General features: G+C 33.5%; 1 protein-coding gene and 1 long non-coding RNA gene across 2 annotated transcripts; both read left to right on the top strand.

Moving 5' to 3' along the window:
* The first annotated feature begins 3,939 nt into the window (after window positions 1–3,939).
* Window positions 3,940–11,281, top strand: LOC141657472 (putative aquaporin NIP7-1). Its single transcript, XM_074464719.1, has 5 exons — window positions 3,940–4,457; window positions 6,126–6,350; window positions 10,024–10,221; window positions 10,334–10,395; window positions 10,995–11,281. Exons 1-5 carry the CDS (start codon window positions 4,278–4,280, stop codon window positions 11,191–11,193), a joined length of 864 nt encoding a protein of 287 aa, XP_074320820.1. The 5' UTR covers window positions 3,940–4,277; the 3' UTR covers window positions 11,194–11,281.
* Window positions 11,282–11,984: 703 nt separating this feature from the next.
* On the top strand, window positions 11,985–16,106 carry LOC141657471 (uncharacterized). The gene is made up of 3 exons (XR_012548767.1): window positions 11,985–12,594; window positions 14,586–14,657; window positions 15,946–16,106. It is a non-coding gene; the product is annotated as an uncharacterized LOC141657471 (long non-coding RNA).
* Window positions 16,107–23,706: the final 7,600 nt, after the last annotated feature.

Below are 23,706 nucleotides of genomic sequence, written 5' to 3'. Positions count from 1 at the left end.
TAAATAAAGCGATTAGAATATTTTAAAAAATTTTGCGAAAAGTGCGGGTGTTACAGGCATTATCAATAATATTGAGAGGATTTGCTGAAATTTCCTATGGGATGGAGGAGTTGATTTTATGAGGTCTCCACTGGTGGCTTGGGATAAAGCTTGCAAACCTAAGAAAGAAGGTGGGGGGGGGGGGGGGGGGGGGCTGAGTCTTAAAAATGATTCTTTGTAGAATCAGGCAGTAATAAGAAAACTTGTGTGGTGGATTTACACCAAAGCTGATCTACTATGGATCAAATGGGTTAATCACACTTATCTTAATGGTGCTGATTGGCACACCTATTCCCCCTCCAACTATTCCTCCTGGTATTGGAGGAAGGTGTGTCAAGTCAAGCTCCTTTTTCATAATGCTTACTAGCAACAGTTATGGACGACAACTACTGAGAGGTACAATATAGCTAAAGGATATGATTATATTCGTATCAAAGGAAATGAGGTTCTATGGCATGATATGGTCTGGAATAACTGGAACATCCCTAAACACAATTTTCTAGATGGGATTTATCAACATGGTAATATGAATACCAAAGATAAATTACACAAATTGGGGATAAGCGAGAATGATACCCGTTGCGTGTGTGGTATAGGCTCTGAAAGCATGGATCACTTATTTTTTGAGTGTCCGTACAGTCAGGAAACCATCTTGCATGTCAGAGCTTGGATATGATTCACTTTACCAACTCGGGGCATCTTGAATTGGAGAACTGATAGATCTGGCACCAGAATATAGTTAGACATTTTGAATGCAACAACTAATTCATGTATTTATCACATTTGGAGACAACGAAACAAAAGTAAGCACGATTTTACCTTGATTCGTCCTTCTTGTCTTGCCCGTGAGAATATTTGAGGTATGAAGAAGCGGACTGGAGGTAGAAATTGGGGGAAATACAGTAGACATGAGGTGAGTTGGATGGGAAAACTCATCAATGATCCGGTTTAATTGGCATGGGCGATCTTTTTTTATTAAGATGAAGAGTTGCATTTTGAGAATTGAGAGAGAGATGAGAGATTTTTTGTCTGAATCTAATTTTGTTGTTTTAATCGTTTTCAGTTAATTGTTGTTTCTCATTTGGTTCTTCCCCTTTTTGGGCCTAATCACTTTGATTCGGGCTTATGGGAGTTTGTTGTATGGTACGGGCAAATATATATAGTGTCTATTTGACATATATCCGCTCATACAAAGTGGTGACCATTTTTTTGATATATATACTTACATTTTATAAAAAAAATTACTTATTCCAAAATTTTAAGATTTCTCCTAGTTTTCCTTATTTCAAAATTTTCCATTTTAGTTATCATTGATACGAACATACTATAATACCACGGTTTTCTAGGTCTTGTTACTCGGCCGAATAAGGATAGCTTGGCCGAGTAAAGTGTCGTGTGTTTTCTGGTCAGGCTACTGTCCAGGAACATTCGGCCGAGTAGTGTAATAGTCGGCAGAGTAGGGGTTACTCGGCCGAGTACTCCAGGTACTCGACTGGGTAACCGGTCTGACGGGATTAATTTCCGCGGTTTGATTAAGGGTGATTAAAGATTATATAAACCTCGTTAACAGTTTCTAATTCATTTTAGCAAAACCTAAATTACGTTCTTCACTCCTCTAATCACCCTTAATCACTATCAGGGCAATTGATCATTCGCGAGTCTTTCGTTCGATCTCTTTCGCATCAGTTTTGTCGGTAAGTCATTAGTATTGTGTCTTTTTATTAGAATTGTCTCTTAAGGTTTTGCCCTAATGATTAGATTTGGGGAAAAGGTTGATTGGCATGTTTGTGATTAGTATTGTTGTGATTGTTATTAGGTGAAGGATTCGTAGTGGAAAAATTCTAGCTTTCGATGTGTGCTTGTGATTCGGATAAGTGATAAGGTAGGGTTTCCCTACTCAGTTGTCTGTTTAATTGATTTAAAATGATTGTGATTATATTGGCATGATTAGTATTGTTGTTGGCTATCTTTCTTAATTCTTGGAATTGTGGTGGATTCGCTATATTGGTGAGGTGCGTCCTCGGCTGAGTGGAGTCACCTGCAAGAGTGGCTTCACGCCCTTGACTCGCCCCTTGCAGTTCCCGTCACAAAGGGGGGTGTTCACATTAATGAACATGGGTTGTTGCTCGTTGCGATGAGCGGGGCTTAGGTGGGAAAGGTTGCGGTCCCCCACTGGCAGAGTAGATTACCTGTGGCGGCAGTAATCTGGCAGGACTACACACTTAAGTGTGTATTTAGATATGAGGCATGGTTGGAATTGGAGAATGGTTGTATAGTTTTTGTTGTGGTTGTTCTTGTATATTGCTTATCTTGATTACTCAGTAAACTGACCCCGTTGTTGTTTTAGAAAGCTGTGGTGATCCATTCGGGGATGGTGAGCAGATTGTGACAGGTGATGGTTATCTTTAGCTGCGGGGACAAGGATGGGATGTCATCACGTTGACTCTAACTTCCGCTGTTAGCCTATTAAAATATTTTGGTTTTTGATGTATTGAGTTTTATACACTTTCGTTTTGGTACTCTTTGAGACGTTGTAATCGCTAAACGTTATACTTTAATAAATGATTCTAAATGGTTAGTTTTGATATACAACCTCGGGCAACCGAGATGGTAGGAGCTTAACATGTTAGGGTGGTCCTTAGTAAGGCACCTTGGTATGTGAGGGTGTTACACATACATACATTTTTGTAAAGCAAAAGTCAAAGTGTATGAAAAAATCTAGTAGTATTCAGGTGCTTTGTATTTACGATTGACATGATCTGAAAAAAAAAAAACTATTTGTTCTTTTATATTCATTTTCAATGGAATAGTCTAATTGATGTCTTTTGGTTTATATACACCATTTTTTTTAGAAAAAATCTAGTTATATGTTAGGTGTGTATTATCAAAACAAAATATTAAAATAAGCACCTAGACAACAATTAAAGGGCAATTAATTGACCCGGATTTATAAATGCCCATGTGTTTGGGAGTTTGTGAATATTTTATTTTATATTTTAGTTGAAGTTCAATTATGGAGTAAAAAGTATTACGAAGTATTTTTGAAAGATCGACAATCAAAGTAAGAGCTACGAAGTATCATAGGTTATACATAAGGAGTAAATGAATTGTTAACATGCATTTTCTTAGTTGAAATCAAAATACAATCTGAATTGATAGTTAGTGAGACAGGACCACTTTTAAAAAAGTTATTTTTCCCCTAAAAGTAAGGAGCCCATAAGAACTTGGCTTTTATATATAGAAGATGCTTACACGTGTGGTCGCTTGCATTGAAAAGAAAGGAGTGTTCTTTAAGACAATTTTTTATTTGTAGTGATAAAGTATACCTTATAATTAATCTATCGATTTAATTAAATACAAGCTTATCAAAAGTGTTATCTCTAAGAAAACAATATTTATATACCAATCATAGTGTACCTTCTTTTGTTAACAATGGTGATATCTGAAATCGTCGATAACGTTTTGTGTTTGCGGAAGTGTTAGTTCACTTGCTACAAATATGTTATTTCAAGATCCCATTTTTTTTAAGATGAATTTGTTCCCTATTACTCTATATTGTAATAAAGAATAATAGTGTGAGAAGGTACAACCTGAGCAACGTCGGGCCAAAAACTCGTTTGTAGAAAAACAGAAAATACTCAAAGAAGGACAATATAAAATCGATGAAGCTAGTAGCATTTTCAATTATTTTTATCCTAAGTCGTGGTTAACTAGTGTCAAATTAGCTCAAACTAAATTTCGAACTTAACTTACATCAAATAAAGGTATCAAACTAAAACACAACCAATTTAATACAATCAACAATTCGAATTGGAACGAATAACATGTTTGAAAACCTAACCATTGTATATTTGTATATATGGCATGGCATGACAAAAGGAAAAAAAAAATAATGGTTGGTAGAAAGGCAAAAAATCATAAGCAAAAATATTACACGAAAGTATGCGAGAATGGAGCAACATTTGCATACATTTTAGTAGCATGAGTCTTTATCTTCGCATATCAAGTTTGGGGTAAACAACTTGTAAACAACTTCTTGTTCCAAAAGAACGCAAGATATGTGTGACAAAAAAATAGAGATATAATTTGTTGTGTTAAACCACTTACTCAATTCTTTATTATGAGCATGCAAACAATTTGCCTAGCTTTAATTTTCTTCCTAACACCTAGCTAGAAGAGTCATTTATATTTAAAGATCTCAACTAATGTTCAACTAATCCTGTTTGATAATTGATCTCATGTTAGAAGAATCAACATCTTCATTTGATTGCTCACTAAATGGAAAATACACAAGCGAGCAATCTTCCATTGACGAGTTAATGGGAACTCGTGATGATTCTATGGCTGATCAGTATGTGGATCGTAGCTCTACTTTATGGTGTTTATCAAGCAGAATCAAATTAAATGATGCCCGCATTGTATGTGTACTATTTTATACTACTAGTTCTTTTCAATAAAGTATTACTCTCTCTATTCCACCAATAGTTTACGTTTATTTTTATTTGTTAGAGTAGAACAAAGTAAACGTAAAGTATTAACTGAAATGGATGGAGTTTAATTTTCGTCGTGTGCTTTGCCCTTTTTTTCCTTTTAAAGAAAAACGTAAATAAGGAATAGTGCAACTCAATCTTATTTGTATATGGCATAGAGTAAGTTTTAATTATTTCATTTAGGATATAGGATTGGAATATTGGAATAAATGTTTAAAATGTGCAAAGAACTTAAATAAATTTAAATATAAGTGCATTTTGGCATTGGCTACTGGTTTCATAACCTCATAAATGTGATTGTGTGGTTATATAAGCCTTTATGTTTGGTAAATTGGGAATTTCTTCATTATTAGATTGTTGGGTTCAAGATGTTTGAATTATAGGTCTTGATTAACTCTCACTTTTATTGATTAATCAACAACAATAAACTAAAGTAATCATTTACTATATAATAACTTGGGTTGCATGGCCATTTTTTTTGGTCCAAACTAATAGTGTGTAAATTTTATTAACAAATAACGTATACAATTCATTGTACCTCTTCTCCTCTCTTAGAATAATATGTCATCGATGCATCAGTGAATCAAAAGTTTTCACATTTCTGTAAATAAATTAGTTCATTACAAATTATCATATTTCTGTAAATAATATTTCAATGTTATTAATAAAAAAATTTAGATTATGTGTGCATATAACTAGTTTTAGAAAAAGAGAAGAAATATGTGTATCTTTAATCATGATTCATGCCCCCACGAAAGTGAAATTATCAAATTATATATAAATGGCTGAAATATATAACCATCAGTGTATACGTGTTTGAGTCATTATAGAGGGTGTATATCCTTTCAAAAACGTCAGTATTTTGATATTTGCAGATAAGTATAGAAAATTAGCCCTAGCAATGACGCCAAAATTTGGTGATCTAAAGTTGTACGTTACCAAAGATAACTTCTAATTCACTTATATCCTAAACTAAAACAATGGTAGGGAAGGTGATCTAATTAATGTGTAAGCAATCGAGTGTACAAGTAACAATAAGATGGAAGGTTTTATGATTAACTCAACGATAGTATTACTTTTAGTGTGAAGATAATTAGTGAATGGATCAAATTAGGAAATTTATTATGCTAGGACATTTATTAATATGAGAAAAATTATGCCAAATGGTTAAACATATACATTGATGGAGGAATTTAAGGACATGCCAAAAGAAATTAAATACTTCTTGTGTTTCTTTTAAAGCAAATTATCCAACATAAAAGATTTCAATATTACATTGATGGAGGAATTTATTGTGTGTTTTTTTTAGTGCATGTACCTTGCAAAATTTAGAATGTTGTATCAGGGTTCTTATTGGTTCTCCTTAGGAGTGAACCGCAACGACAAAATTGAAACTTTTAGTCAAAATTTTCAGTATTTTTTCTAGTTTACTCTATTATATTAGCTGTTCACTCTAGCTATAATTTCTCGCCCTCCTTACTCTCAAATCCGGCTTCATTATTGATTAAGATCTATCTAATAAAGTCTCTTGTGAGACGGTTTGATAAGAAAACCCTAAATTCTCTTGATATTTTTTAGTGATATTTTATGATGCAGGTAGTAGCAGAAGTGATAGGGACATTTATGTTGATATTTAGTGTATTTGGAATAATGGGGAGCATGAAATTGGTAGGGAACCAAGTAGGTCTAACGGAGTATGCGATCACAGCTGGTTCATCAATTACTCTTATTGGTTTCACTATTGGACGCATTTCGGGAGCACATGTCAATCCTGCCGTCACTATTGCCTTCGCTGTCTTTGGTCATTTTCCATGGATTAAGGTTTTCAATTTTTTTATCATCTTCTTTTCTATGTCATTATTCTTTTTTTTTTACCTTTTTATTGTCAGATCGTAGTTTGTAGAATGGAGTTTCGATATTTCGAATTATTATGAAGTATCTACAAAGTTGTTTTAAATTCATTTGCATACTAGAAAGTTATGCACCGCATGTTGTTGTAACTTTTAAGATAATTTTCTTAAAAATGTATCATCAAAGTAAATGGAGTAAAAAAGAAATCATTTTTTAGTAATTTTAATAAAACTATTCTATTTACTGGTATTATTTCACGAGCCCATTTTTGATAGAAGATATTAAGAATATAATATTACTCTAATGTTATGATTCACAATATGGTAATATTGTGATAGTGTAAGAATAAATATAGATCTAGAAATTATATCTTTTAAAATATATATCTCAGAGATATATTTGACATAATATGGAAAACTGAGACTAATATAATATTTAAAGATAATTTATTGATCTAAATACAAGGAGTATAATACTCTAATGTTATGATTACCAAAATAAATATAGATCCAGAAATTATCTTTAGATATTATATTAGTCCCAATTTTCTATATAATGTCAAATATATCTCTAAGATATTCTAGTTATATTAGCTTTCATATTATTATCTTTAAGCAAAATTGTGATCAATAATATTCAAGTTAATAATTCATTCAACTATTATTTCTCTACATGCTATCAAAAGGGTAAAATCTTAGGGACTTCTATATACACTCTACCACAAAAACAACCACCAATATACTTCCGCTACCAGCTGGAGATGATTGTCATCTCTTCCATCTCCGATGGGCTTATTTATTCGTCTATCCCTTAAAGATCAACTTTTTTTAGTTCCTTTGAACCGTCTAATTCTTCACTTCCCATGAATATATAATTTACCTCCTTTGCCAATCTCTTAGAGTTTAAAACCAAAGTTTATCCTTTAAACCTCTATCTTCCATTACTAATGTTGTTGTGATGCCTATATGGCCATGTGTTATACTAATATACCATGTCCTATTGTAGCCATTACCTACTTCTCTCTCGTTTTGTTCATCCTCACCTTGCAATTCAGATATATGCAAGTCTTTCCTATTTTGTTATTCATCTTTCTTGTGTGTGAACACAAGTTGTTAGCAACTTGGCTTTTTAGCCTAACGTCTTACGAGACTAATTACTCTTCTTCTTTGGATCTATGTTAATCTTCTATTGTTAATATCTCCAAAATTACTCACAAATTACCCCATCTTCATATCTAAAAAAAACAAAGATGTCTCGTTTCAGTCGTTTGTATCTCCCTCTCAAATAGAACACTTTTTCAGTCCCTCAATTATTTCTCACCTTTATTTCTCAAATTCATTCTTTGTAGAAATTTACTTTCTTCTCCTTTAAAATTATGTCGCCTTTTTCCCCGACTACCGTTAATTTCCTCTCAAATTATGCCATAGTCTTTTTTGGCTTTTCCAAAATTCATCAAAAAAAAAAAAAATTCTCCAATGTCAAATTATGCCATCTTTCTTGTCTTACTCAGATTATGCTTCTCTCAAATATTTCTCTTCTTTTCATAGATATGATCCAATGACCAAATCCGACTCCATAACATATTGTACGAATTTTACGGTGCAAAATTTCTTTCCCAAAAATTCCTCAAGCCACACTTTATGCCGACTTATCGCACATCCTTTGGCGGTTCCCGACTCCTCGAATTTCTCTCTTTCTCCCCCATTATTTATTGTGACTGAATTAAGCCTTCTACCTTTTGTCTATTGCGACTTCTCATGGCTCAACATTGCGGTCCCGTCTTCTTCTTCTTCTTCTTCTTCTTCTTCTTCTTCTTCTTCTTCTTCTTCTTCTTCTTCTTCTTCTTCTTCTTCTTCTCAAGATTGTTCTTCCCCTCCGGTCGTCCATCTTGCTGGGGTGTATAAAGCGTATAATATTACTCTAGTGTTATGATTCACAATATACTAATACTGTGATAGTCTAAGAATAAATATAGATCTAGAAATTATCTTTAGATATTATATTAATCCCAGTTTTCTATATTATGTCCAATATATCTCTAAGATATATTCTAGTTATATTAGGTTTTTAATTATTATTCTTGTATTGCTATATAAGAAAAAATTGTTATCAATAATATTCAAGTTAATAGTTCATTCAATTATTATTTCTCTGTTGAAACTTGTATGCACTGGCAAACTAGTAATGTGGTTAGTTTGTGCACGTGTTATGCCACTGTTCAAGCCCTAAAACAGTTGATCGTCATATTGTAAACCACTTTATAAACCGTTGTAATGGAGGCGCGACTTTACCAATAGTTAATTGATTAATGGTGATAAGAACAATAAATAACGAACGTAAATAAAGTTGACACAGTGATTAATTTGCGTGGTTAACCAGTACAATCACTACCTACATCCACTTTGCGAGGAGAATAAATATTACTATTGTGGAGAAAATAATACAACAGTAGACCTATATAGACGCACTCAGTATGAGCCAAAAGATATCCAATTCTTCCTTTGAAAGTGTCGAATTTTCCTTTACTAGGCGTAATTTCAATAGAATCGTACGTGAATTAGGTCATGTGCAACCTTGAATTGGTGTGTATGGTAGGCGTGATTTGGTCGATGTATTTCCTTTAACCATTGACATATTTGTTTCAATCGATTTTGATAATATGATTTAAAACCCGTGTGGGTTTTTTTTTTAAAAAAAAAAGATATCCCATTTTACGAACAAAAACGTAATCTCAAAGGGACATAAGAGATTACGCAAATTAAGTTTAGCTTGCAAAAAACTCACCAAGAAGATGGAGGACAAACGATCTTGAGGTCTACTAATATCCAAACAAACTCCTCCGCTTTTCCAAAGAGTATAACCCAAATAATATATAAGATCCTAGAAAAAATTGAGTTTTCTTCTTCAGAAGGTGCCTTACAAATCGACCCTCTCAAATTCTCTCTCTTAATTAAACTTGAATAAATTTTGAGTCTTTATATAATATATTCCATCTGAAATAAAATATGTAGATTAATTAATGAAATAGACTAATATTAATTTCCTAAAGAAAAATTAATGCTTTCCTAAACATAACAAATACAACTCACGTGAAATCAAAAAGCACACAAAAAGAAGCCACTTACGTAGAAGACAAAAAAAGAGTCAAATAGTAACATAGAATCATGTATCAAAAGCAAATTAAACTTCACGCCTAGAGCAGTACCACACAACCTATATAAAAGATATGCATGACGCATACGTATTGTTGCACGTACATCTTCTTCATCGGTTGCGTTACTTCTTTTTCTTACCTGAGCTTAGTCTGTTTTTGACAAAAATTCAAGGCACTAAATTGGTAACATGAAAATATAGTTAAATGTTGTCTAACTGTCAAATACTTACGAAATTGAGTCTCTTTAGTCTTTTCAACGATAGAGCATACACATTAGGCCATTAGACTACTATATTATACAAAATAAAAATATTAATAATCTTAAGTTTTAATTAAAATCAAGCGTTAAACAAGCCATGCAAGAAGCAGTAAAAGCAGCATTTTCATAAACCCAAGCCACGCGATTCAATAGGAATATTAACAAACGAAGTAAACGTACTTTGGTTATTTTTTTTTTTGTTTGACTAGTAATGTACTTTGGTTTTGAAGGTACCCTTTTATATAAGTGCACAAATGTTAGGGTCCATATTGGCAACATATGTAGGAGAGCTTGTCTTTGGAGTCAAACCTGAGCTTGTAATGACTATCCCCGTCAATGATGCCATTTCGGCAGCTTTTTTCTCCGAGTTGATTGCTACATTCATGGTCACCTTTCTTGCCGCGACACTTGCAAAAGATGAAAAGGCAGTATGTATTACTATTTCAGAACAATATTACTATACATATACAAATCTCTTATTTAAGTTCTTCGAATTATAAGGTTATTTATGCTAATTAGTTGTCTATTAACATTTTGCAGGTGGGTCATTTGGCTCCTTTTGCAATGGGAATTACCATCATTCTTGCTGTTTTGATTACTGGGTAATTTCTTGATTTTGTATACTTACATAAAAGATAATTTTAGAGCTTCATTAAATCACACTAAGTTTGGGTGTAATAATACTCACATACTCTTTTATTTTCTTTTTGTTTTTATTTCTAGATTCACTAATTTAAAAATAACATGTCCCTTTCATCTGGTTGAAATTACTATAATTTATATTTCTCTAGTTGACTTGACGTTATAATAAGGGTAATCTGAGATCTTTAAATATACATTCTTCAACTAAAATGTAAAAGTATCATTACTTTTAGACATAACCTAACTCTACTCAATTAAAGAATTTTAAATACTAAAGGGGTACAATATACTACTGTTTCATTGACGCATGCACAAAATTCCGGTACAAATTTGTTTATATCAATTTTCAATTGGAAATGATTGTGTATCATCTTGTACTCTTAAAATGTAGATTATCATACTCGCATAGAAAAATAGAACTATCAAAAATTAAGAATAAGTGTAAATAATACTAATTCAACTAAATTTACTAAATGCGGAGATAAATTAAAATTGAGTTTCACCTGATGAGGCTATGTGTGTACATTATTTACTTGGTACATTTTCTTTTGTGTAACAGACCGATTTCTGGAGGATCTTTGAATCCAGCAAGATCATTAGGACCAGCAATTCTTTCTTGGAGATTTGGGTACTCATGGATCTATATATTTGCTCCTACAGCTGGTGCAATTTTCGGTGTTTTAGCAGTCCATGCTTTGTGTATTACACAAACGAACCTAAATCCTACTTTAGAAACGACAACAAACTCTATAACATAATTCTTTCGGTTTTCTATTTAATTAATTGCACTGACAATGCAGATATTATTGATATGTCCAGCCCATTTGTGTTGGCTTTTCGGCAAAATATGGTTTGATAATTGTTACATTTTTGGTCCATTGGCATGGAGCCTTCGGGTAAACAAAGGTTTCACGTCTTCAAAATATATTAATTAAGTAACGGAAATAAAATATTAATTAGTTCGATAACCTCGCAAAATTACCCAACGAAAATTGATATTTCACTCAAGACCTCGCAAGGAACAAGAGATAATTAAATTTCAACCTCACAAGGAAGGAAAAAACAATAAACCTCTGAGTTTTTAAGATTCTTTGCAAACAATGTATTTTATTAATTTTTGAGATTTTGAATTATTACATGAAGTAGACAGTCCCTTTATTTGTACTAAATAATTAAGTTAGTAATACTCAATATATTAAAGCACCAACTAAAGTCCTCCTAGCGATCCATATCTTATGTACCATTTTCCCAATTTGTAGATAGAGTCATAATCTTTTCCTTCAAATTCAACTGCTTTCATTTTTTTTTTTTTGCAACTGACAAAAATTATCATTGTCCAATAATATTTATTTCAAATAGTGTAAGAAAATAAAAATAAAATATTGAACTTCAATCATTTCTCTTATCAACAGTATCAAAAAAAAATGAAAATTAAAAATTATCAATCATTTGCACAGTATTCAACAAGTAACTTTGTCAACAATACAAAAATGAAAGATGAGTTTCAAAAAGAAAGACAATATTTGAAGATTTTTTTTAAATACAATTTTTTTTAAAAACAAAATGAACTTTGTCATTTTTTTTAAATGCAAATGTTTTTTTAAAAACCAAAATATTGAACTTCAATCATTTCTCTTATCAACAGTATCAAAAAAATGAAAATTAAAAATTATCAATCATTTGCACAGTATTCAACAAGTAACTTCGTCAACAATACAAAAACGAAAGAGGAGTTTCAAAAAGGAAGAGTTTATAACATCATTTTCCTCATCTTGTTGTTCATCATTTCAACCCAACTCATCATCACTGCTCAAAAGATCTTTATCCGTACATCCACCATATTCCTTGTTCAATTCTTTGTACTGCATTTTCAACATTTCAGTCCATACATCACACAAGGGCAACCCTTGTTTTGCTTTCTCCATTTCATAGACCTCACTATCAACATGTCCATTAAGTTATGATAACCAAAATCTTTCATGAAAGGCAGTGTTTGATTCTCTGATGTACATTTTTCAGGATTATCAACCTCTTCTCAACATCTTCTTCTGCAGCAGCATGTTCTTTTGCACCATCTTCCCTGACACCAGCTTGTGTAGATATAGTTGGTTCATCCATTGGAGTTTTTGGTTTCATACTGATGAGCTTTCTCATGTTACGTACGTATCTTGCAATGAACAATTCATTGTCCCTATTCATACGTAGATAAATTTCATGAGCACTCTGCCAAATGACATAATAAATATATTAACATACATACACTCTTTTATATGTGATAATAAGGACACATCAAACAATAATGAGGTTATTCAATTTGAATACCACAATATACTGAAAACAATATCACACAATTGCAGAAACAATATAACACAACAATCTTTAATCAATATAACACCAGCATATGATCAACAACCTTAGCTTAGTGAATCAGATAGCACTTGTTTTTATAAGTGTAAGTGCAATGAAAATAGCGATGCATTAGTGCTTATATCTATCACTCTTGCTCTAATCTGTTTATCAGTTTCAATACTGCTAGGCAACTTCACCATCATGTACCCTCTTTTGTTTCCGTTGCAGCTCCAACTTCATGATCAGAGGTTTGAAAACCTTAATACTCTTAATCATTTCATCAAATACATAGGCAGACCAACCAAATGTTTTTATCCTTGGCACATTCTCAATGGCCTTTACCAGTTTCAAGTCGAGTGATTTATTTGAAGACGGTGTTAGGAAAATAGACATGCTGTAAATTATGAACATTCTTTTAAATTCATCTCCGGCATCATTACAATTCATCAATTTGTCATGCACATCTTTCACCATAATTTGAGCGGAAGTACTCTTCACACCAAACTTCGCCCTCCATGCATTTTTCAAATTGTTGTCTCTACGAAGTTGAAATATGACATGCACATCATCTTTGGTCAATAGAAAATCCAATTTCTTTGTTCTAAACATGTTGCATGTTTAGTCAAATGCCTTCAAAAGCAACTTTAGAATTCCATGTGGAATTTTTGTTAGCTTTAACTCTTACAATCCACGAAACCCAATATCAGAAACAATCCTTTTTTTTCTTCATTTAAGTTGTTAATCAACTCAACCAACTTTAGTGGCCTACACTTAGTCTGAAATGGTTGCCTTTTTTTGTCAACCTCGGGCTGCTCTACAACTGCGTTTTGTATCACCATTTCGTTGTCTTTACTCTTCCTTTTATTAGCAGCCTTTGACTTCTTGTTTGATGATTGTTCAACCTCATCATTTGTCGCTAGATAGATACCTCTTTCTGCCGAAGGTTTTCTCAGGTTTATTGGAAACCGTCAATGTCATTTTTGTGATTCTGAGAAACAATATCACACGTTATTAGAAATAATATCACACCTTATACAAAACAATATCACAACTTCATCATCCTTTGTAACAATATCAATATCACAACTTATGTAGTCAAACTTCCAAAATGTATGAAGATTGAGTACCACAAATCTTCACATTCAATATCACATGTAACACCCGCTTTTTCCTGCCATAATATTAGTTAATGGTGAGTTTTAAATTTTATTAAATGATTTTATATATTTTCTAAGCCGACGTATTTATTTAATATGATAGTACGTCTTTTTATAATTCGTATTTATTTGAAATGTTAGTCCATTTTTATAATATATTTATTAACTATTTTGAACTCATATTTTAATATCAAAATGTGTGTGGTTTTAAATAGACCGCGTTATTTTATTAAACCGTCTTGAGACAGAGTTTAAACGCTAAATTTTATTTAAACTGTAACCGATTAACCGAGTCAAATCCATGAGATAGAGTTGTTACTGAAACAACCCATATCCCACGAAGTTAGGGCTATACTCGTACGTTTCCATTAGAAACAGTTGTTTAGCACGCAGCTTTTCCTATCACCCGACATCAAATACTTCTCATTCTTCTTCGTCATTTTTCTCCATTTTAAACACTCCATTTCGGCAATTCCGTTCTCTCTCGTTTCTTAACGATTTTCAGTAATTTTTGCACCATTCTCTTCATCTCTCGGTAAGCTTTCCATCCGTATCATTTTCGTTTCACTTCGTTTAATATTGTGCGGTTCGCTTAAGCTTTAAACCGTGTAAGTTAATCCCGTTTCGTTCCGTTTTCGACATAGGTTCAAACTCGGACGACCCGGACGCCGACTCTTACGTTGTTGACGATTCGATTGAGGATTAAGCGCTAAAAGGTAACGTCGACGGCTGTCCTCGGTATTACGTTGCGGTTTTGCGGTCTCGTATGCTAGAATGGACGATAGATGTTCAAATGATTTAACTACTTCTTCATTTGCCTGTATAATGTATTATGACATTCCTGCTGGCTAGTCATTTGATTTTCGAGGCTACTTATGCGTTCCTGTTGGTGTGTAATACTGCATTGCATTCTAGAGTCGGTATGGTTCTCGTTATTTAGTGCGAGAATTCGATCGAAGTCAGGTCTTACGTCGTCAGGCTATCTTGTTTTGTGTATGACTATGAGTCGTGGTGTATTTGATTATTTCATATAATAACCCATGTTTTTTCATCTGGTGGTTGTTGCATATTAATGATTCAATTGAATGACATGGTAGTTAGGACTAGTCATGTTTTGTTTAAGACTGTGAAAACTTGTTGTTCTTACTGTTAATTAGTGCGTCTTAAATCTTTAGCCTAGTGGCGAGTTTCTTTTATTTGGCTTAAATATACTCCAACAAAGCAGCATGGAATTTTGGTGAGTGCATTCCAATTTTCTGTACGTAGTATGTCATATATAATAGAACCACGTGACTCTTATTTGTTTGTCTAAAGTGATTTCGAAGATGACACGAAATAAGATATCAAGTCGACATGAGAATTGGTATTGGCTGAGAAGTAGCATGTTTTGCACCCTGAATTAATGGTTATTGACGTCCTTAGCTTTACACAACTTTGGTTCATAGTAATTAGTTAGCTGACTCGAGTAATAAGAATCGTCTTATATTATCCGCTTCACTTGTATCCTAGTAGCTGTGTGTAAGGGCAGTCTAGGCAGGTTGGAGTCGTCCCGCTAGCCCGGTTGTTTATAGGCTAATTGTTGGGCGTCTATGGGTCATCAGCCCGGATGTTTATAGGCTTGGTGATTGTCGAATCGGGATTATTTGTCTCGAGAGTGTGGCCATACTTAGACTGGGACCGTATATTTATCGTAGTCCTACCGTAGGGATAGGGTAACAGTGATGGGTTGCCTTGACGTTTTGTCTTACTGAGTGGTAACTGATTTAATATGTTTGGTATAATAAGTTGACCTTTATTAAATTAGTCATTTGATTTATTTAGTTTAAAGTGTGATTAATTTATAATGAGTTTATAATTTTAATTGTATAATATGTTTATTGGTAAGTCAGTTGTTCATTATTGATCTATCTTAATTACTTGGTTGCTTTATCATGATGTAATATGGCTGGGAGGACGTCCGAGTTACTCCCCACTGACTGTGGCTGTTATTCTTATGACTGACAGGTGGTTGATGGTTTCTTATTATTATTATTTGCTGGGGTTGCATCGAGTGAGCTAGCGAGCGCTTTTGTTTAACGCACTCTATTAGTTTTTATTTGACTCTTGTTTTTTAGTCTTTATTTCATTTCGGATATAGGGGTATTTATTCCCCGTAGACCATGTATTTCCTTTTGGGAACTCTTTTTTTTTTTTTTTTTTTTTTTTTTTTTTTGCAGCTACCGCGGTGTCAGAGTGTTTCCGCCACCTTGAACTTAATTTATATTCTTGTTTTACCGTGGTTGTTACATCACATCATACAAATAACAGTATCAAAAGTTCTTCGTTATCATTGCCAACACATATCTTGACTTTATTAATCATTTTGCTGAACACAAACGATCAATTCCTCAGCTGCATTGTCAAACAAAATTCAATTCTATATATGAAACTGTAATTTTGCACAATTAAACAATGTTAAACCCTACTTTTCGCGATGAAAATAATATGAAACCCTAATTTTTACAATTAAACAATATAAAACCCTAAATTTCATAGTCGAACAATGTCGAACCCTAAATTTTACAATCGAACAATTATAAACCCTAATTTACGGGATTGAAACAATATTAACCCCTAGTTTTCACAATCAACAAATGTTGTACCCTAAATTTCACATTCGAACAATTATCAACCCTAATTTACGGGATTGAAACAAAAAAAAACATGTAATTAACAACTACAACTGAAAGTGATGATATGAATTGGTTCAATTATATGAATAAATCAAAAAAAATTAATAAAGTTTAGCAATAATTTTTATACCTAAATTATCCTCTGCAAGTGATAATAGTAATTGCATAATTAGTCGATTTTAATAATTATTTCACTAAAATATTCCTAAATTCAAAAATTCGAGAGCATTAAGGCAAAAATGGTAAATGAATTCTTCTCAAAAAGCAATTATAATGAAGAATGATCGGTATTGCTTTGTAATTTTGAGTGATTCGCCAAACTAATCCCTCGTTCCTTCATTTTTTTATTCAGTTTTAGAGAGAGAAAGTCTAAAGTAAAAATAAAATCTTACGCGTTATGTTTTTTTATCAATGCTGAGTGTGCTTTTTTGTACCTTATCAGCGAGTGACATTGTTTACAAGAACGGGTGATATTTCATTCGTTAGTAAATCTTCAATATTTAGGAGTTCTCACCCGATCCCGCCTCTGTGTGTGTGTGTGTGTGTGTGTGTGTGTGTGTGTGTGTGTGTGTGTGTGTGTGTGTGTGTGTGTGTGTGTGTGTGTGTGTGTGTGTGTGTGTGTGTGTGTGTGTGTGTGTGTGTGTGTGTGTGTGTATAGAGAGAGAGAGAGAGAGAGAGTCGGGATCCGGTGAGAACTCTTAAATATTTGAGGATTGAGGATTAGTGAATAAAATATTACAGGTTTTTCAATACAATATCATGAAAATTCTGACCTTTGCCAAAAAAAAAAATTATACATACATATATATATATATATATATATATATAGAGAGAGAGAGAGAGAGAGAGAGAGTGTGGTTCTTATAAGGCCTTCATACCTTATAAGGCCCTAAGTCTTTATAAGAGCCCTTGGATGAAGGGATTGAAGGGATGAGATGAGGAGAGAGGGCGTGTTTTTTAGAACAAAAAAAAAAAAAAGGAAAATGGTGATTGTGTGAGAGAGGGACCACATCACTTTGTTTATGTCTTTGCGTCCATATCAAATCCCGCGGACAATAACAATAAACAAAGCCTCCTATATCATTTTGCATGCTTCCCTCCTCTTTTCACCATTCAAAACATCCGAACAAGAAAAAACCCTAAAAATCCTCAAAAAACGATCGTAAATACTGTAAAATACAATATCAATCATCAAAAAAATAAGAGAAATTTCAGCGCACATGTAAAACTACATCAGTGATCATCATCAAATAACTTTGTTGAAGAGAAATTAAATTCTCAGTGTTTATCAGAGAAACAAGCAGAAATGACAATCGATGTTTGTGAAATGGATCATATGCGCATTGAAGTTGTCGTCAATGGTGAGTTGTTTACTTTCTTATTTGTGTCTAGGTTATTATTGTAGGTTGATGTTAATGGCAAAAAATGACAGGTTCTTATTTCATTTTGGTAGCTTGTTGTTGATGGCAAAAAATGATGGAAATTTAAAAGCTTGATAAAGTACGAATTATAACTTCAGGTGGGTTTTAGTATAACTCGACCCAAATATGTATAACTTCAGATAATCTGATGTCAACATGCGCTTCTATATTCATCGAGGGTTTTTTGTAAAACTCTTTGACAATTTCCTGCAGATTCAAGTAACAGAGTAACTCAAACCCTAAATTGTGCGTAAAAACTCTTACTAAACAACCAATTTTGATATAGTTATTCATGTTATAGCTGAAGTTTATACATTCATTAAGTAAAGTTATAGGATGTGGACAGTTGTACATTATATGCCTAGAGTTATACAGGCTGTGTCAAGAGTTATACATTGTATGATTAGAGTTATACAGACTGTGTATAGAGTTATACATATATATGTACGAATTATCCATATATATGTACGAATTATACATTGTATGACTAGAGTTATACATTCGGAACTACAAAGATAATACACTCTACAATGTATAACTCTAGGCATATAATGTATAACTCTTAGCATATACTGACTTGTGTTTGGAGTTATACATTATATCCATAGAGTTATACATTATATGCCTACAGTTATACATTTTATGCGAAGAGTTATACATTGTATCCATAGAGTTATACATTATATGCCTACAGTTATACATTTTATGCGAAGAGTTATACATTGTGTATGTAGAGTTATACATCGTATAACTAGAGTTATACAGACTGTGCCTAGAGTTATACATTATATCCATACAGTTATGCATTATAAACCTAGAGTTATACACAATGTATAACTCTATGAACAGTCATTGTGACTTAAATTAATAGATATAGATAATGTATAACTCTAGTCATGCGATGTATAACTCTAGATACACATTGTATGACTAGAGTTATACAGACTGTTCATAGAGTCATACATTAAATGCATAGAGTTATACGAGCTGTGTCTAGAGTTATACATTTTATGATTAGAGTTATACAGGCTGTGTCTAGAGTTATACATAGTATGATTAGAATTATACACATTTTGTCTGGAGTTATACATTGTATGATTAGAGTTATACACATTTTGGCTGGAGTTATACATTGTATGATTAGAGTTATACATTAAATGCCTGCAGTTATACATTCTGTACCCAGAGTTATACATGTTATTTGCATGTGTTTTTCTCCGTCATTGTTTATTCTGTAATTATTATTCGCTTAGTATTTCTGTGTTTGTTAGTAAAACAAATTAAATAAAATAAAACAAAGAAGATGATGGAGAGGATAGTAAAACAAACCCACATTTAACATACATGAACTTAATTAATAGATATAGATACATAAACTTAATGCATTGCTAAAAATACAGTTCTTAGGTGTTCATATAGGGATGAATTCTCTTCTATGATATTCATCCTCTCCTCCTTTGCTATTTGGAGGTTTCGTTCCTTGAGATGCAATATCTTCTAATAGCTGCATTATCTGCTGCTCTGACAAGCCATTTTCTTTGGCGTCCTTGAGTGCGATCTGAGCGTCCTCAAGGTAGGTCCTGTACCTCCTCTCAATGTCAAGCAACCGGCGTATGAAACTCTTGTTGTACTCGGTCATAATGCATGTATTACGAATGACATCATTCATTGTTGTTGAAGGAAGTTTGGAGTTTATTATTAGGTTTTAACGATTTAGGGTTTTGAGTTTAGGGTGGAGATAGGGATATAATGAACTGGTTTTTTAGATAGTAGAATGAATTTATAATTAGTAATGTGTCCTTTGAGTTGTTTTTTAATTAATATGTTTGGGGTTTGATGCTTAAATTAATACGAATTTTGTTTAGGAAGTTGTGCCATATCCCTGCTTGAAATCTTATAACCTTTCGCATTCCATATATTATTATATACCTAGAATACAAAGTATGCCTAGAGTTATGCATTATATACCTAGAGTTATACATTATTTGCTAAGAGTTATACACTGTGTAGAATGAGTTATGCATCTAACAGTCTCTGCCTAGAGTTATACATTGTGTAGCTAGAGTTATACATCGTATGACCAGAGTTATACATTGTGACTAGAGTTATACATTGAATGACTAGAATTATGAATACTGTGACTAGAGTTATACATTATTTGACTAGAGTTTTACATTCTGTGACCAGAGTTATACAGAGTGACTAGGGTTATACATTAAATGACTACAGTTATACAAACTGTGACTAGAGTTATACATCGTATGACCAGAGTTATACATTGTGACTAGAGTTATACATTGAATGACTAGAATTATGAATACTGGGACTAGAGTTATACATTAAATGACTAGAGTTATACAAACTGTGACTAGAGTTATACATTGTATGACTAGAGTTATACAAACTGTGACTAGAGTTATACATTGTATGACTAGAGTTATACATTATTTGACTAGAGTTTTACATTCTGTGACCAGAGTTATACAGTATGACTAGGGTTATACATTAAATGACTAGAGTTATACAAACTGTGACTAGAGTTATACATTGTATGACTAGAGTTATACAAACTGTGACTAGAGTTATACATTGTATGACTAGAGTTATACAAACTGTGACTAGAGTTATACATTATATGACTAGAGGTATACGTTATCTGACTACAGTTATACATTCTGTGACCAGAGTTATAAATTGTATGACTAAAGTTATACATTATACACCCAAAGTTATACAGTCTGTGCCCAGAGTTATACCGTATGTGCATAGAGTTATACAGTATATGTGTTGAGTTATGTATTTCTTAATCAGTTCATGGATGATTGATTCTGCTCAGATGGTCGCAAGGCGGAAAAACCGAGTATTGTAAGCATTTGGCGTGAGTTTACACCGTGTGTAGGGCAACAATTTTTTGAAATCGACGAGGCAGTGACATTCTATAAAGTTTATGCATTGGCAACCGGGTTTGATGTTCGGAAGTACTCGACGAAAAAATGGCGTGACGGTGAAATCAGGTCAAAGTTGCTGGTTTGCAACAGAGAGGGATTCACATATGTCCCAAAAGGAGAAGCAGTAATTAAAAAAAATGAGACCGGGATTAGGGAAGAAGGAATGCAATGGGGAAAAAGAACTGCGAACCAGAGGAAATATACAGTCAAGAGGGTAGGGTGTAAAGCACATGTCAGGCTATTTATGAAGAATGGATTACTAGTAATTGACCGATTCCACATGGGGCATAATCACGAGCTTGTATCGAGTGAGGATCGTCAGTTTCAGAAGATGTCGCGGAACATAGAAGATTTTCACAAGTACTTGATAATGTACAACTCCAGGGTTAGTTTACTATTAAACAAACATCCACTAATTAAATGGCAAACTTCTAAAGTTATTCACCGAGATGATAAAGTTATGTAAACCTAAAAGTTATAAATAATAAGAAGTTATAAGAATAGCTGAAAGGGTTATAGTTGAGGAATTCTTGGTTATTATTCAGCACTGATAAGGATTTGTTGTCCACTGCAGTTGAGGATAGGAGCAACAAGGACGTACAACATGTGTAAGGAGTTCGTAAACGGGTTCGAGAACATTGGTGCATCCTTAACTGATTTTAAGAACTTCCACCGAGATGTGAAGTGCTTCATCCATAAACGGGACGGTCAATTGTTCATTGACCGGTTCAAGAATATGGCACAAAATAGGCAGGGGTTTTATTTTGATTATGAAGTTGATAAGGATAACAGCCTTCGAAGCGCAATATGGGCTGACAGAACCGCTAGAAGGAACTACTCCGTTTTTGGAGATGCAGTGTCGTACGACCCAACGTACTCAACAAACAAGTACAATATGATTTTCACGCCATTCACTGGCATAGATCACCATAAGCGGTCAGTGACATTCTGTGGGGCATTGATTGCCCATGAAGACCATGAATCCTTCCAGTGGGTTTTCAACGGGTTTCGAATGCTATGGGAGGAAAGGAACCCAAGTACATTATCACGGATCAGTGTCCGGGCATTATTAAGGCCGTACCCCTTGCTTTCAAGAGTGCACGCCACCGATTTTGGATGTGGCATATAATGAACAAGGTGCCATCAAAGGTCGGGGTGACAAGGGAGGATTATAAGGAGTTCATTCAGAAATTGAACAACATTATATGGGACGACAACATCGAAGCGCATTTACTTTGACGCTAGGTGGGCAGAAATAATGGAAGCGCATGGTCTTGTGAACGAAGACTGGTTTACAGAAGCGTACGATAAAAGGAGCCAATGGGTGATGGCACATTGCAGGGACTTGAACATGGGTGGTGTAATGAGGACAACCCAGAGATCAGAGAGCACTAATAGTTTTTTTAAGAAGTTCGAGCAGAAGTCAGGTACGTTAGTGGAGTTTTGGATGCGTTTTGAAAGCGCTATGGACCATCAACGGCATACGCAGAAGAGACTTGACCATGAAAACCGACACTCAACACCGGCAATGGGGACGCATTTACCCATAGAGGAATATGCGTCGGATGTTTATACCCGTGAGGTTTTCAAGGAATTCCAACTAGAGGTCATTTGCTCAATCGATACATGTAAGAGTGTCGGCTATCTTTGAAGTCGATGGAGTTGAAGTGACTAATAAGTAAAGGATTCAATCAGACAGAAAAGTTTCAACGTAGAGTACAACCCAGGTAACAACATTTTGGCATCAACTTTATGTAGTAGTTGGTGAAGTTGCTAGATATAGTGCCAAAGATTACATTGTCTCGAACATAGAAGTTATACAATTGTTCATGAACTGCAGATTATCTCAGTATAAAATCTGACAACAGTTTGAATAACTTAAGTTTTCTGAATGTATAACTTTTCTTATTATATGCATAACTCTACTTGCAGAATGTATAACTCTTGTTGCCATATGTATAACTCTACCTTCAGAATAATATTAGAAATTCAATTTTTCAATGAACTGTTGTCATTTGTAGTATAACTCTGATTACATTTTGAATAACTTTAGCTTTCAGAATGTATAACTCTTGTTGCCATATGTATAACTCTACTTTCAGAATAACATTAGAACTTATTCAATTTTTCACCGAATCTAGACTATTTGTAGTATAACTCGATTAGAGTTTGAATAATCGTAGCTTTCGAGAATGTATAACTCTTGTTGCCATATGTATAACTCTTCGTGATAATGTTTAACTCTTATTATTATATGTATAAGACTACTAACTGCATAATTTTATTGGATTACGGGGACACAAAGCTACAGTGCGGTTGTATGATGTTTGAAAGGATGGGATTTACGTGCAACATATAGTCCGGATTTTGTCGGCTAACGGCATGAAGACAATTCCAATTGATTACGTTTCTACAAGATGGAAAAAGGATGCATTGCAATTCAGATTATCAGAATGTGATGGTGTACAAATGGAAACAAATAGTAGCGCTGATGCAAAAGAAGTTGCGATGGTGAAGTTGTGGTCAGAAGTTCATTCAACCATTGGTTTACTTCGTGGCGCGAGTGAGACTGAAGTTGTGAACTTAAGCTCGTTAATTAGAGAGTTCAAGGAGAAACTTTTACCGTACAAGAAGGATTTAACAAAGCAACAGGAATTTGAGCAAATCCTTGGTTGCCCCGCCAGTGACGAGGTAACAATACTTCCACCAAAACAATCGAAAAAC

This window comes from Silene latifolia, chromosome 5 (genome assembly GCF_048544455.1).
Source record: "Silene latifolia isolate original U9 population chromosome 5, ASM4854445v1, whole genome shotgun sequence".
NCBI classification, from domain to species: domain Eukaryota; kingdom Viridiplantae; phylum Streptophyta; class Magnoliopsida; order Caryophyllales; family Caryophyllaceae; genus Silene; species Silene latifolia.
This window is presented reverse-complemented; position numbering and strand designations above follow the sequence as displayed.